The 16028-nt window shown below is 39.1% G+C and overlaps 2 protein-coding genes across 9 annotated transcripts in view; both read right to left on the reverse strand.

Annotated features, from left to right (window-relative positions):
- LOC116054052 (aminopeptidase O (putative)) overlaps positions 1–272 on the reverse strand; it is a 73681-nt gene extending 73409 nt beyond the window's left edge. For 3 of the 7 annotated variants that reach the window (XR_004105988.2, XR_004105987.2, XM_031305356.2), the window contains exon 1: positions 148–259. The gene's annotated coding sequence lies outside the window, so the exon portion shown is untranslated. Of the gene's footprint in view, positions 1–147 lie in introns of all 7 variants that reach the window. The other 4 variants (XM_031305355.2, XM_031305351.2, XM_031305353.1 and 1 more) reach the window with 3 other exon arrangements.
- A 163-nt stretch (positions 273–435) lies between these two features.
- The window catches only part of dock8 (dedicator of cytokinesis 8), a 62376-nt gene continuing 46783 nt past the window's right edge, over positions 436–16028 (reverse strand). For both annotated transcript variants that reach the window (XM_035991917.1, XM_035991920.1), the window contains 12 exons: positions 13498–13656; positions 13310–13410; positions 11164–11356; positions 10405–10548; positions 9330–9461; positions 8781–8915; positions 8124–8210; positions 7450–7686; positions 7207–7350; positions 5983–6089; positions 2892–3062; positions 436–1905 (listed from right to left, as the gene is read on the reverse strand). In XM_035991917.1, the coding sequence (XP_035847810.1) occupies positions 1854–1905; positions 2892–3062; positions 5983–6089; positions 7207–7350; positions 7450–7686; positions 8124–8210; positions 8781–8915; positions 9330–9461; positions 10405–10548; positions 11164–11356; positions 13310–13410; positions 13498–13656 (1662 nt within the window). In that variant the 3' untranslated portion in view covers positions 436–1853. The remainder of the gene's footprint in view (positions 1906–2891; positions 3063–5982; positions 6090–7206; positions 7351–7449; positions 7687–8123; positions 8211–8780; positions 8916–9329; positions 9462–10404; positions 10549–11163; positions 11357–13309; positions 13411–13497; positions 13657–16028) is intronic.

Here is a 16028-nt window from a genome sequence, read left to right on the forward strand (position 1 = left end):
TGAGCTCTCCGTCATTCAAAGCTCAACGTCCAAAACACGTAGGCTCACTGTATTCCGGGACACTTCCGACAGCGGCAGTGCTGCCATTAATCACTAGCAGCTAACGGTGTTTTTTCACAAAATGTCAAAAATCAACTGTCAGCATACCACTGTCTGGGATTCACAAGTACGTGCTTCACTTGGTGTAAATGAAATCTACAACAAACCTGTGTCCGTCATGTCGAAGTCGAGCGGCGATGACGTCATATTTACGCGACAGCAGACGATTGTAGTTTCCTTTCTTTAACTGTCTATGGTAGTCTCCCCCCCCCCCCCCCCCCATTTTATCAATTGCCAGTAATCAGGTTATACAGTTCTTTAACAATATTAATAGTACATCTTTTTAAGACCATTTCTTGAAAGTAAAAGTTTAAAAATAGTCACTAAACACAGTGATGACAAATGTGTATATATTAAGTTTTATTCACTTGCTTCAACATCATTGTATGCATGACAAGTAGGCCTACAAATGCCACATTTAATAAAATGGACAAATGCTGTCTCCAGTGATTGAATGACATATGGAGTAAACATATAATTCACACTGCAAAGCACAGCTGTATGAAGTGACTTTTACAAATGTTGCCTTTCTAGTTAAGTATCTCAGCTCCTAAGTAAATAAGGTAAGAATTAAATTTGGCACTGTGTGTATCGTAGGACGTGGACTATTTACAAACAGGTACTGAAACTACTGGAATATACATTGATATTGTTACAGTACACTCGCTGTATCACTGAATCCTGCCTACTGAATAATATTTCCAATTAATATCATTATTGCTATTATTTATCTTATGTATCTAAAAATTCATTTCCATAAAATAAAATGCAAAATAGTTTTTCATATCTTTGTAAACATCTTTGTAACTGTCTGATGTAATATCTATACTATATATAAAATGTGGATTTAGAGATTAGCAGTGTGTAATTTAGAGCCTCAGATAAGTCTATCTGCCTCCTGTGTTATTACATCAGATAACTCTCAATAAGTTAATACTTCCATTAGCTACATTGCCAGGTGCTGTATGTCCAACAGTATTAAGACAAAGAATGGCCTTAAGAGCTCACACAGGAAATTGTGTCCATTTTTCCAGTGCACAAATCCATCCATACTCTTGCTGCTCTAACTGGCACATTTCATGCATAGACGCCTGGAGTGGAATTTCAGATGCCTTTTAGCACATAACAGAATCATTTATCATCACTGAGTACAAAGTGACTTCAGTATGGCACCAAAATATTCTACTCCAAACATTATCTAAATAAACACACATCCATTCACACATTTATATACACATACACACAGGGCAGGAGCATAATTGGCACACATACAGGCCCTGGGCCAGCAAGGACCTTTAAAGAGGAACTCTAGTCTGCCTCTTTACCAACCCAGAGGAATGTTTGCAGCATTATTAGGACTTGCAGTTATCTATAAAAAAAGAGGAATCAACAGAGCCAACGCATCTGAAGATTTTACAGTGAAATGCTCAATAAGCTACACTTTGCTTGAGATTCCCACTTCCATATTTTTATGTGCTAACTCTCCTCTCGCCTCCTGTAACAAACAACCTTGACATCGTAAAAGTGGATGTACAGTAGCCATTAATAAACAGCTGGACTGTTGGGGAACTGTAAGTCCTCCATTGTGGACACAATGTACTGCTCCAGTGCAGAGGGGTGCAAGGGTATCATCAGCAGTTCCTTTCATTGTTTTTTCTCCTCTTTCATCTTATCTTCTCTTTTTTCCTCTCTCGGTTGTGTGACAGCCTCCCCTTCCTCTCCATAGCGCTCTCTCTCAGGTGAGCCGTGGCATCTCAGGAGTTTTCTTCTTGAGCTCTGCGGAAACTTAGACGTTTGAAGGAATCCCTGTGAGACGGAGAGGAAAATTGGATGAGGGAAGACGGGTAAAAGACAGAAACCCAAGATAAGGAATGATGATGAGGAGGAGGAATGGTCAAGTTAAATGTTTCCATGAGCAAGGTACAAAAATAAGATTTTTTGTATCAATTACTCAATCTTCACAGCCTGCAATGCCATATTTAAAAAGGCAGACTTAGCTCACACATTAGCTACCCAGGTGTCCAGGCATTTTACATGGTCATACATGAGAGGATTTAGTGTAGATATTAAGGTCATTGCAACTTGGATTATTCTTTTTTATTAGAACTAGGCCGATAAATCAGCAGGCTATTATATTGGCCGATACTAGCTAATTGCAGATGTATCTTTGTATATACCAATATGCGTTGATATACTGTTCGCATCCCTTTAACTCTTTAAATATCAATATTGGCATTAAACTTAGAAATCCAGTAACAGGGATATATTTTTTATTTCATTAACATTATCATATTATTTTCCTGGTGTTGATATCAGTCCTCATCCAAGTTAATTCTATCAATAATATGCATCTGATTTTGGAAGCTCTCTTCATATTTCAGAGGCCGAGTAATCAATGGAAAAATCTAAATTTGAGGAAGAAGTATCTCTTTGAAGTATACATGCTCACCCCTCAGAGATGGAAATACAATGCTACAAGATGTATCAAGATTACTACGTTCAATCATAAAAGCCCTTAGAAATCAGTCTTTACTAACACATGGGTGTGATGTGGCCGTGGCATTTGGTTCAACACTCAATCTGTGTACTGTGGCTCTGGTTCAGCTATCAATATTTGTAGAGGTGACACGGACAGTGTGAATGGATATCTGCTCAATTCCATTTGTTCTCACTTTCCTTTGGGTTCAGCAATCACACAGATTGATGAAAGGATCAATGATATATGCTTTTTTTCCCCATCACTGTCTCCTGTTAAAACAGTATTGGCTGTTTGACTTGGTGGGTCAGTTTACCTTTTCTCCAGTCGAGGCCTGATGATGGGTTTATAGAGCTCAGGGATCTTCCTCTCCAGCATGGGCCTCAGGCTCTCTCTCAGACGGTTGTAGTTCTTCTTCAGCTCCTGCTGGTACTCTTTCTGGTCCAATGTGATCAGGTGCTTATTCTTCTCAACTGCCTCACCACACCTACAGGACAGAGAGCAGAGTAGGATAGAATCATTCATCGTTTATAAATTTATTTTTCTTAAATGGCATTGCGTGAGATGGGGGGAAAAATAGTTGAATGTACTCCATGACCTTTTTAATGCAATAACTCAAACTTAAAAGTAGCTTCAACAATGATTCTATGCAAACCAATCTTGCAGTAATCCCCTCTGTCCTCAAGCCTTCAGAAATACTGTATACTGCACTGTTTCATGCGAACAACATCCTGTAACTACTTGACATAAATTGGACTCCTTTGCATGCCAGAGCTCTAAATGTGAGTTAACAATGTACTTGACTGGAAGGAACTCCTATATTAGATCTTTCTAAGTACCTCAGCTAGAATGTGAGCTAAACTGTAAATGACCCACAAGGCTGTTGCAAAACACAGTTAAAAAGGGCAGCAGAGGTAAATTTCCAAATCACAAATGACCAGCAAATAAAAATGCTATTCTCCCTTATGCCTTATCGTAAAGGGGAGCACCACAAGATCCATCTGAGCACAACTAAGAGCAGAGGGTAGGTATGGGGTCTCTCCGCAGTCCTCTATCATGACATGTATAATGGCCAACATACAGAGCAGTCTGCAGGAAATAAGAGAGACTGGGATGATTGCAAACACATGTCTGAGTTTATCTCTTAGCTTTTAAAGAGGGGATGGAAACAACAATGTCGTGTAAATACGCAGGGTAATGAGCATTAAGGACAGTTTACAAGAGTCAAGGATTTTCCAATCCATAAAAACATCTACTTATATGTAGCTATTTATCTATCTGACTGCTTGGTTTAACATTTTAAAATGAATTCTCTTGATGTATCTACAATATTTAATATAAATATATAAAATCTTCATTTTGACTAAATAAGAGTGTTGTCTTTAGTATATGGATGGCTCTTCCTGTATTTGCAACATCACTCAGGTTTTCTGAGCTGACTTTACAAAAACTACAATGGTCATCTTTGTCTGTAATCCAAATTTGGGGGGGAGGTGGGATTGGACAGCAGCAACACCACAGTTTATGACTGAGGCATCAGTCAATCAAGGAAACAAGCCCTCTAACATTCATCTCTTCAGGCCCTAATCTCCACGACTTCTAGAAATGCCATCAATGCACAAGTTAGAGCAAGTGACATTAGCTTTTGAAACCCATTTTGGAGGCAAATGTATTGACTTTCATTTTTCAAAAGAGAAGTGCAGTAGAGGACTTTCCTCTTGAATTTAATACAGTTTTTCTTGAAGGGGTGTTGGTTGCTGCATACTTGTTGTTTTTTGCTTTGCTTTTACAATTGTTTTTACTTTTTATTTTATTTTAGAAAACTGTATCTCAATTTATCACTTGAATGATGTCCTTTTATACCTGAATAAAAAAAAAAAACATTTGTTAGAACTCCAAACAACTTAGTCTTTTCCAAATTGTGTTTTAACAATCAAACAGATTTCTTAATAGCGATTTACTTTAAAGTTTATCTGCCCCTGAACTAGGGCTGGGTGATCCATTTTAGGTGGAATCGTATCATGACAATATAAAACTGTGTCATAGTTTAACAAAATGTAATTGTCGAAATTAATGATTCCAGGCTAATCATAATTAAAAGTCAACAAAATAAGTTATTAGGTTTTAATTTCACATGTGATTAGAGATGTATATAATATCATGCATAAAAGGAGAACACAGTTCATTGAATAGAACATCAAATTTGCAAAAATGTTGCATAAATTTGCAATATTGTGATACATAACTATATCAAAAGATATTCTTACTATTGTGATGTTGCTGCAGCTATATCATGTGGACCTACCCTGAACATTACAGTGCATCTTTTAACATTAATGATTAAGCAGTTAAAAGCAGTAATGAGTTGCACAGCAGGTGAAATGTTTGAGTGTGAGGCCTGATGTCTCAGGGAGACATACTGTATGGAAGAGATATTTAATTCTTTTTAAAAAAAAAAAAACCGTTTTCTTTAGTGGATTTTTTAGAACGCCACTGGAACAGTGGCATACAAAGGGTCCAGCGCCAGCTTGCCTGGATTTAGGATAGAAAATAAACCTTTACGAAATGACAGTAAATATTTGCCAACCTGCTTGTAGCAATCAAGGCAGCTGGAATTTGACATGAGGGTTAGAAAATGAAAACCATCTTTTGGAGGCAAACTGCAAATGCCCATGAGATGAAAGCACACACATACGAACACATTCGGCACACACGCCTGCGCAAAAGACACATGTCTCCAAAATCATCATATCCTCAGACACATTGCTGTGGGTAGGGTGGTTTTAAATTATCTTCTGAATATTCAAAATGTAATGAAACTCTTGGGAACAATACACCTTTGCAATTCAAGAAGAAAAAGCACTCTGTGATATTATGAGGAAAAATATTTTCCACTGTCATATGGGAAATGAAAAAAATATCCCCTGTCACAATTGGTTATATTATTCCACACTCCTCCTACTGTACCTGCTTGGTTTCTCTAACTATCATCTGGTGTGCATTTTAGTGCCGATTATCACTTCCATCTCTGCATCTTGAATGGCACTCTGCCTAAACAGCAGGATATCAGTCTCCATCAGTCACAGTTGTCTACGGTTTTCTTTATCTTCCTACACTGACACCGGCAATGATGTATACATAGAGCATCCTGGAGAAGACTTTCACTCATTCAAGTCATGTCTTACAAAGATACTGAATTTTCCACTCAGAAATCGCTTTGAAGAATAGTTCTATACTTCCATCTACTGAGCCAGTGCCAGCCTCTGGTAACAATAAGGGAAAGCAGAAATTAAATAGTTGGTCACCATGGAATTTCTTTTTGGATTTCTCTGGTGTTTTTCCTCACTTTTGCATGACTTTAGTGCAGTGTGTAGTCACTAGGTGGTGTTTCTTTGATCGTATCTTACCTCATTATAAACTCTTTGAAACACAAGCGCAGTTTATTGTGGTGACGGAAGAGCTTCGGGTCCGCTGGGATCTCATTCAGGAAGACCTGGGCTACCTCCAATGGGCCCTAATAACAGAGGACGGGAAAGGGGGAGAGGGACAAAAACAAAGAGACAGAGTTAGAGAGACAAAGAAAGAGAAAGCAAAAACAAAGTGGAGGAAGGAAAGAGAGGAAGCGTTTGAGACTGTATGAACAAAGGAGGGATGAGAATGCCCCTCATTCAGACAGGGGGAAATTACTTCCTAACTGAATGCCTAATGCATACACGTGATGCTGAACTAGAACATGAGGAAGATATCACATCAGAGAAGGAGCCATGATTAGCCTCCTGCATGGCTAATGTCACCGCTAACCCTCATACACCCACCAGTTGGCTCCCATTTGCCCGGTATGAGATCTTGTTATCCTTACTTATATTCATCATAAAACCACAGCACGCTCGCACAGTGCCTGTATCACGACAGGCATTGTTAAACAGCTCTGATTAGCATCATAAACGCATTGGGCCTGGGCCTCAGTCTTTGGTCTGAGCTGCGGACCCACACACAGAAACCCAGCCTCCTGTGCTGATTACAGTCAAGAGTTATATGTTTACGGAGCTGCTGAGCATTAGCGTTATGTATACAACCATCAGGTCGAAGCGAGGGACCTGTCAGATTAGACGCTGGAAGATAAAGCATAGGGGGAGGGAGTGGAGACGCTGTAGCTAGCTTCATCATTACTCCAACATTCACCAGGCTGGCAGGACCTGGAAGCTATCAGATCAAAGAGACCTCCGGTTCAGCATGCCGTGCAGCAGGGACATGAAAGGAAAGAAGGGCCATGAATTGACGTTTTAACTAAATCAGGGGAAAAGCAAAGGAAGGATTAGGGTTGTGGATGGGGTGAAGGCTTTGATGATCACTGTCATGTCTCCCACCTGCACTCTGTGACTACAATGGAAACTGTCAATGTGATAAGATAAATAGAGGTAAATTATTCTGGTTTATTTTCCCCTGCACATTAAGAAGGAACACTCAGGGGACAAAAGGGCTATGTATGATACAAAGAGTAATCATTTTGGGAGAACCGCCATCATTTGGTTAAGCATGAAGTAAGTGATCATTTTAGCTTAAATAGGAGCAGACAGACGGTAGTGTAAAATAGAAGCAGTGCCTTCACAAAAAATTTGCAATGCTCGTACCTGGTTAACAGTGGCTCCCACAGAGCCTTGTAGCAGCATCTGCAACATTTTAGCATCAGGCTGTTCTCTATGTGTGGCAACTGCTAGCTCTCTAGTCTTCTTCTGCATGTCCTCTATGGCCACCTCAATAGGAGTCAGGTCAAACTGGAAACAAGAGAGGTAATATTGTACAAATTCATTGCTGCAATCACCAAAATGTCTTAAAAACTGCTAGATGTTCTACACCACGAATTTGACACTTACCTCCTCTTTCTGGATGACGTTGATGCGAGTCTTGACGTAGGGGAAGGCATGCATGGTGGTGAGGATGGTCTTCCTCTTGTACTGCTCGTAGAGTTCCCCCCGCGGCCGCCCGCTCTTGGTGAAGGGCGTGGTGTACATGAAGCGCCTCAGGTTGAAGTTCTTCTCAAAGTTTGTCAGCCGGTCTTTCATCTCATAGTCATCGAAAAAGGGCTCCACATAAGTGATCTGGATATATGCCTGGAGAGGTATGATAGTTTACTGTTTACTGACAGTTTTTCAATATATGCCACAAAGCGAGACAAAAATGAAAATACCCCTTGCACACAGTCAATTTTTTTTTGTATTACAGGTGTTTGTTTCTGCATACATCTAAATGTGTGCATGTCTACTTTAAGTTACACTGCACCTGTATTTAAGATGATACATTACATGTCTAGGCATTTGTTGAATATGCTTCTGCTTTATACCTACTACTAAACATACTCTTAACAGTAACTTGGTTTTGTGTTTAATAAAAAATAACCAGAATGTACTATTTTCTTATTCATCAAATGTTATTAGTAGCATAACATTACTCTTTGGTAATGCAAAGTTTGCTAAATTTAACCAGAGGGATCATTAATATTGTTGTAACATGTAGGGGCAATCAGTGGTGTGACACTACCGTCACCTACCTTGCTGGGGTTGAGTTGTTTTCTGTCCACTGGTGTAGAGTCCTTGATCATCACCAATGCGTCTCCAAAACACTGAATGTAGAAGTTCTAGGAGTGGGGGAAATTGTGTAGTTAGTATACAGTATTGTTCATAATATAGTCTGTCATGAGTTTAATTCAAATATCATACATATGTCTTTGGTTAATTTCTGCCTTTTTGCACACATAAAAAGTAAACAATTAAGTATTTTCTATTCTATTGCCATGTAAAGCTTTTCATTTAAGAATACAATATTACTCAAAAGCATTAAATAAATTGATTCATTGACTTATTTGATTAAGGTGAGGCTGAAATTTCTGTATACTTCATAATATTATTTCTCCTTTGCCCAATTTTCTCAGCTTTTCTAAAAACTTACTAAAAACAGATGGTTGATTGTACATCTTGCCTTCAGTCATTCTGTTCAACTCAAAGTCTCTCAGTCATTATCAGATTCTACCAGTCCAGCCAGGCACCACCTTTTCACTCCACCTCAATTACACATTAATTCACAACATGCATATCAGCACACACACACACACACACACACACACACACACACACACACACACACACACACACACACACACACACACACACACACACACACACACACACACACACACACACACACACACCTCCAGCCTGTGTGATATCTCAGGCAGATGTGTGATTGCTGGCTCCTTGTAAATGAATTCCCGTTCGTCCAGGTCGCCGAACTTGGCTCCATAAAAACCCACCCGGAAATAGGTTCCAAACATCCTCTTATGACCCTGCAGGGCAACGAAGAGCAGATTTTATATCACTCTCTAATTGGTATTATATCAGTAACATATTCTTTCTCATTATGTTAATAACCTTTTATGGGGTCTTTATTGTAAATAACACTTTGAAGAGTTTAGTTTAAAAATGTATTTGTCTGTAAACCATCTGAAAAAAAATCTTATTGTTGAGCACAACAATAATGTTAATTGTCCTTTTCAAGGATGTTAGTTATCCAAAATCATTCTAAAGGAACAGTAGATTATAGTATATGTCTTTAAGAAATACTGAATAAGGAAATGCTTTTCCATCCTGTAAAATATATTTCTACATGATCTATTACGGTATCTTACTATTTCTCTCATTTCTACTTTAACCATATTTGAATAAATAAAGCAGCCCCAACAGTGCCATATAGTTATTACCTTCTGAATGATGTTATCAAAGGCTCTCTGTAATTTTTCATGAGTGGATGCCAGTTTCCTGAAATCTCTGTGAGCCTCTAGGGCTGGTATGATGATCTTGTAGACCTCATTCACTGCCTCGTAGAGACCACCCTGATGAGACAGCCATCACTGCTGGTTAGTATGACCACATACAGTATATAAAAACAAATGTTCTATGGGTAGAGGTCTTTCAGGAAGTTTATGCGGTTAGTTTTGATAAGGGTCAGACTATCACGTCACATGAGGGGGTGTGGTGTTGTTGATCTGATTAAACCCAGCCATTGCAGGTGTGTGGGAGATTCATTGAGGGATTTATTCAGGAAGAAAAGAGGAGAAGCTGGAGGCTTCAAACGGCAAGACACACCAGAGCTGCAAACCACATGTTGAAAGAAAGACACTATTTGAAAGACTGTTTTGTTTTCCCCACAACACGACTTTTTGTAAATACACCTTTTAAAACCTGAACTACAAAAGGGAGAGCGGGCTCGCGGAGTCCTGACACCGTGGTCCCCGAAGCCAGCCGCCATCCTTCGTCAAGTGAACTGAAACAGCGGCTGGGTGAGTCAGTTTAACACAGCACAACCCCTCTTAGGTAGAAAAGTATACACTCATCCAGGCAAGCACAGGTCTCATTTTCACGTTGAATTCATCACACAGGGAGAGGAGACCAATACCATTAATATTACAAGCTAGGTTAGCCTTTAGTAGCGGTTTTTCTTTGTCCTACGAGCCCAGGTTGGCTTAGCAGTGTAACATATGGCATGGCTACCCTAATATTTATGATTAACGAATCAATGCTAACATTAACTGTATCCCAATTCCATACTACATCCTGTAACTCTGGTTACTGTTAAGTATTATATTGATAGTTACTGCATTAAACAAGCTTGTTCTGTGCAACACTTGGTCAACTCTAATGCCTTATCTAAAATATATATAGAATAGGAAATATATATATATATATATATATAAGAATTAGTATGTAGTATGGATTTAGCATGCAGCTGAAGGTTTCTATGTTAACACTAAACATAAATATCATATATTGTCTTACATTGCTGAAAAGCTCAGCAGCCTGCTCGAGCAATCCCACCAGGCCGCTCTCTGTGAAGTAGCGTCCTGAACACACTCCGTCCTCATCCGGGGACAGGATGTCATCTGACACCGCCGACTCCTCCAGCACATTGGGGGAGATGTTCTTAGGAGAAAAACAGTCAGCCAATCAATCAATTAGCCCTCTTAATCAAATAATCAATTACATGGCTGACTTTAAAAGAAGATGTCCTACAATAGGAAATAGAACTAATTTGATGACCATCCAATCAATGACTTGCTGACTGCTGTGGGTTAGAGTGTCTTGTACCAAAACGCCACAGAGATCAAGTGTGTGACACAGCTCATCGACAACACCATCATCATAGTTACTGCTATAACTGTTTGTTTTCAGTTCAGGGGAACAGTCTGTTCACATGTTCCCACAGGAGCACATTTGCATTTTTTCCCCCCTTCAACTTCAAAGGCGTTGTGTTAAGCAGTGCTACCAGGGGACCATATTTATATGTTGACGTTATGAGTGTACAGCTCCCCCCTCTGGACACACACAGCCAAATTTGGAAAGAATCTGTGGGGAGATGTGTGATATGGTTTATTGTGCAGGGGAGAGTTTGCATCCGTTCAGCAAAACAACCAACAGTCACAACAAACAGATTCTGAATGCTTATTTTGTGTGGCTGTAACTGTTCCTTTTTTCAGTGTAGACATGTTTTTATGATTATTTCCTCATTAATTTGGTGTGTATATCTGGGTTTTGTACCTGGAAGGTGACGCTGCCAACAGGCAGGTACTTGTGATCTTCCAGCATGCTGAGATATTCGGCCACCAGGGCAGCAGCGTGGACCAGACACATAGCCGACTCAGTGTAACACTTCCTGTTGTTGTGCTTCTCTGCCATGTTCTGCAGCCAAGTCAGACGGAGGTCAGGAGACGTCTGGTAGCCCTTTGCTATCCTGAGGCGGGGAGGAGAAAGAGGGTATGGTTGCTGTTTTTTTAATTCTATTCTTCCCTTTATTTAACCAGGTCTCATTGAAATTAACATCTCTTTTTGAAGACAGACTTGGCCAAGAAGGCAGCATAGAAACAGACAATACATACAGTACAACATACATGAGAGACTTAGAACACAGACAAACTGCACAATAACCATCCAAAATAAATTAAAACACTTTTGTCTGTTTGCAAGTGCTGCAGTGATGTTGTATTGGTGACTACATTTACTGTATGTTGATGTATTTTGGCACAGGCAGAGAGAAAAAGACAATAGTCTCAACTACAACAAAAGCTTAATGTATTTGTAATGTGAATAAAACATATAAATGCACATTAATAATCATGACTAAACACACTGTGTATGGACAACACAAAAAAGGTCAGCAATATCAATATTCTTTACTGCAAATGGAAGTAGGTGAGTAAAAAAAAAACTTTCAGCTACACTTCCGCTACAACTTCATTTAAGCTAAACGAATAACAAGAATTTGAACCATTCAGCTTCCACTTTCACTTTTTGATATAAACAGTTCTTCAAATAGCCCGTTTTAGAATTTATAATGATTGTGTGTTGCACCCCACAGAATTCACGATGTCACCCGCAACAGTATATTCCTACAGGATAGGAATAAATTAGGGCAAAAATCTAATCTAATTGCGATTTTTCTGCCAGATATTGTGATTATGATTCAATTTGCGATAATTATTTTTTATGTTTAGCTAAAGTTCAATATTCACTGTGTAACAGATAAAACATGTCATGGAGCATTAAAACATGAGACACCATCAAAACAGCTCTATATGCCTATGCAAGGATGAGAACATACATAGATATGAATTGCCAGCAATAAGTGTTTTTCTTTTAATAAGCATGGAACATTGACATCTGTGATATGTAACATTATTCCAGCATGTATCTTATGAAAAAACAGTAAATATAATAATGAAAAGAGGAAGAACATTTTTTTTTATACCAAATGTTACACCAAACATTCAACTAAATATTGCACATTCGATTAATCGCGGTCTTCACAATTGCATAATCGCGATTTTGATTTGAAAACTATTAATTGTTCATCCCTAAAATAAATATATGTTGACATATAAAGAGTGAATATCTAAAAACAAAATGTGTGCATGAGAGTGAGTGTGGCAGCCATGAAAGTATTTGGGTTCTTTAGTGTTTTTATGGGCATAAAAAAAATATGGAAAATGTGTTCCTGTTCATGGAATGCATGAATAATAATTAGCCTAACAGCATGGGAATAAATCTGAAACATTGAATGAATTGATTTATAAAGCAGGTGAGTCACTATACTATACAAATGAATTCAAGCATCTGGAGACCAAATGTCTTGTGCATCAATGACCTGTGTGTTCGGGAGCTTGGAGGTGAATGTTGGGGTGAGTCTAGGTAAGTGTCTAAAGCTAACAGGTCATTCTGTGCAGCCGTTAAACACTCACCAGATGACTGGGACCAAAACCCAAACGGAAAGGTACATGATAAATGACACATGTAGGTGACATTAGAGCATGTTGAGGTAAAGTGCCTAAATCAACACACAGCACATGTATGCTCTCTTTGTCCCATTGATGCTCTCTCTCACAAACACACAAACATATACACATATACACACACACACAAACACACAAACACACACACACACACTGTTTGCATTTGCATATACACAAAGCCAGATCAGAAGACTAAACTGCTACCACATGGTTACCATAGTGAGGGTACCAAATAGAGACAAAACAGCCCAGACCACAAAGAAATAGGAACCAGCAGTACAACATAGAGAGAAGCCACAGGGTGATGAGAAAAAGAGAGAAGAGAGCAGAGAGTAAGACACTGAAAATAGAGAGAGACAAAGGGACAGCCTTTCACATGTGACAATGGGGTTTCTCACCTGTACATAAGGTCCATGAGCATCTCAGGATCTTCCTGGAACTCCCTCATCTTCACTGTGTCTGACAAAATACTGTTAAGGTTTCTTAGAAGCTCATCCACCTGAAAGTACACACAAACACAAGAGGCAAGCATGAGGCTACAATCCGATCAAAAATATCAGCAATGTGATACAGTAGTATGTTATACCTGTGAGGGCAGCTGAGTGTTCTGCATCTCAGTGTCCTCCTCTGCGTAGGCCAGGATGGTGCGCAGTGAGCATCGTAAGTATTCCTCCTGGAAGTCTGAGGACTTGCCCACCAGCGAGGCCAGAGACATGGTGACCTGCATCTTCACTCTTGAGAAGTTCTGACAAATACAGCGGGGACCACAGTGAGTGTTAAACCTTTTGCAGTGTTTATCCTACGATAAGACAAAAGTGCACATTTTGTATGTGAATCTGAAGCCTAGCAAGGCTAAATTGTATTTGAATATGGATTTCTGCAGACTCCCAAATTAAAATTTCTTTTGATGCCTCCCCTGAAAGCTATAGAATTTTATATATATATATATATATATATATATATATATTCAATGGCTAGGCAAGACACAATAACACATAACAGACAACTGCAGTTTGCAAGAATACTAACATTCCTTCTTCTGTCTGACTACATTTTCCCTCGAAATTACTTAGAGACCATAAAACTTGCCCAGGACATGTATTTTTATCAGAGACAGGCCATTATGATTGTTGGTCAGTTCCAAAGTACCATATGTGCTTCAAATTTCATGATAGTCTTTAAAAATGGCCTATAATATACATTATGATAATAATAATACTTTTTATTCTTATGGCCCAATATAACACTGTTGTAGGCAACAGGCATAACATACACACAGATATTACTACTGCTTTTCCTTCTACTACTACTACTACTACTCTCATTCTATCAGTTGTTGTCTTATCCTAATATTAGTAAATAAATGCAGGACTTATCACTCTAAATAATGAATTACTCTTTTTTTTGAGACATATCAGTAGGGTAGCAGAACATACCTGTGATGACTCTTGCTAAAAACATCAATACATCCAAACAAAAGCTTGTATCATATATGGAATAAAAACAGTGTGATGAGTGTCAAAGACTTTATGTCAGTATGTGTACACATAAAAGACAGAAAAACCCATCTGCATACTTCATTGTATGGAACAAAATTTCCAAATCTTTTCCAAGTCATGCAATACGGTGTCTTTGGAAACACTTTGCTTTTGCCATGCTCATTTTAATTATCACCATTTGACAGCACACAAAATAAGAAAGCTGCAACAGGTGTTATTATGCAATTGAAAAAGGATAAAAAGCAATACTAACATTGCTAAGCTGTATTGCTGTTCTCTCTTTTTGTTTGTCCCTTGCCCCCTCCGTTTCCATGTTTCTCCATCCTTCACACTACCTGTCCAAGATAACAGGCCTGACAAACACCCCTCCATCCTCTGCAGCGAGGACTCTGTGCATGTGTGAGAGTGAGTGTGCTCGTGTATCTGGGAAGTCCCATCTATCTCCAGCATGACCAGCTAAGCGGGAAATGATCTCCCATTAGCAGAGACATAATCACCCATGGATCATCTCTACGGCCCCATTCTGTTCAACTGAGCATGGAGCCAGAGCCTAACCACCCATCACTGCCCCTGGTAACTCAGTGTGTGTGTGTGTGTGTGTGTGTGTGTGTGTGTGTGTGATAGCTTAAGTCAACACACAACCCTCTGTGTCTTTCTCTCTCCTTTTCTCGCTGGCTTTCTTTACAACCGTTTCATAACTGGACAAGATTTAACCACAGGTATCTGCTTTTAGTGATTTGTTCCATTTCTGAAAAAAAAGCCTGGTATTTTCTCTATTTATTAAAGTGTTTGTGACAGACAGATGAAGGGATGAAAACATAAACAAAGGAAGAAGTGGAGGGTAAGTTCTGTATGAATGAGTCATATGGCTGCTACACTAATTCAGATCACAGCTCCCTCTGTATACACCACATAAACAAACATAGGCTATAAAACGCAGATGGGAAATACTCTTTAAACTGTAGATACTGTTTGTGTGAGTGTATGTACATTTCATTAAAGTGTACAGACTGTAAACACAGGAAATATCGACTGCAACAACAGTTAGATAGAAGATACCTTCCTTCCTTCAGATATGTCTCTTTTTTATTTCCCTCCATTCACCTCTGGCAAAAACACTCCTCTATCTCTATCGTGATTTCCTCCTTTCCACCCCTTTCACACTTTCTCCCTGCCCTTAAAGCACATATACTTACACATGCACACATATTATGTACTGAAACACACACATACACACACATTCACAGAGGTCTGGCTGTCATTAGTTAAAGAGGGGTAGTAACATGGGAAGGCAGACAGTGACATATCTCTCTGCTCTCTACTCAAGAGACACATCCTTCAGCAGAAACTTTCTGCGGCACGCTCAAAATAGACACGGAAAAGACATCAAAGCCGAGCGGGAGAGTGGAAAGTGGAGAAGATAGGCTAAGATGTGTGTGACTCCCCGCTTCTATGTGTGTTCATGAGAACATGTATCATATGCAATTCTGAGCTCATATGTGCACTTAAATTAAATTTGATCTGACGTAAATGCAATTTCTTCTGCAAGCTCAGATGTTAAATAAGGTTTTATCTGACAGGAAGGTAACACACGACTGACATTTGCTTTGTGTGTTTC

The sequence above is a fragment of the Sander lucioperca genome, chromosome 2 (assembly GCF_008315115.2).
Source record: "Sander lucioperca isolate FBNREF2018 chromosome 2, SLUC_FBN_1.2, whole genome shotgun sequence".
In the NCBI taxonomy this organism is placed as follows: Eukaryota; Metazoa; Chordata; class Actinopteri; order Perciformes; family Percidae; genus Sander; species Sander lucioperca.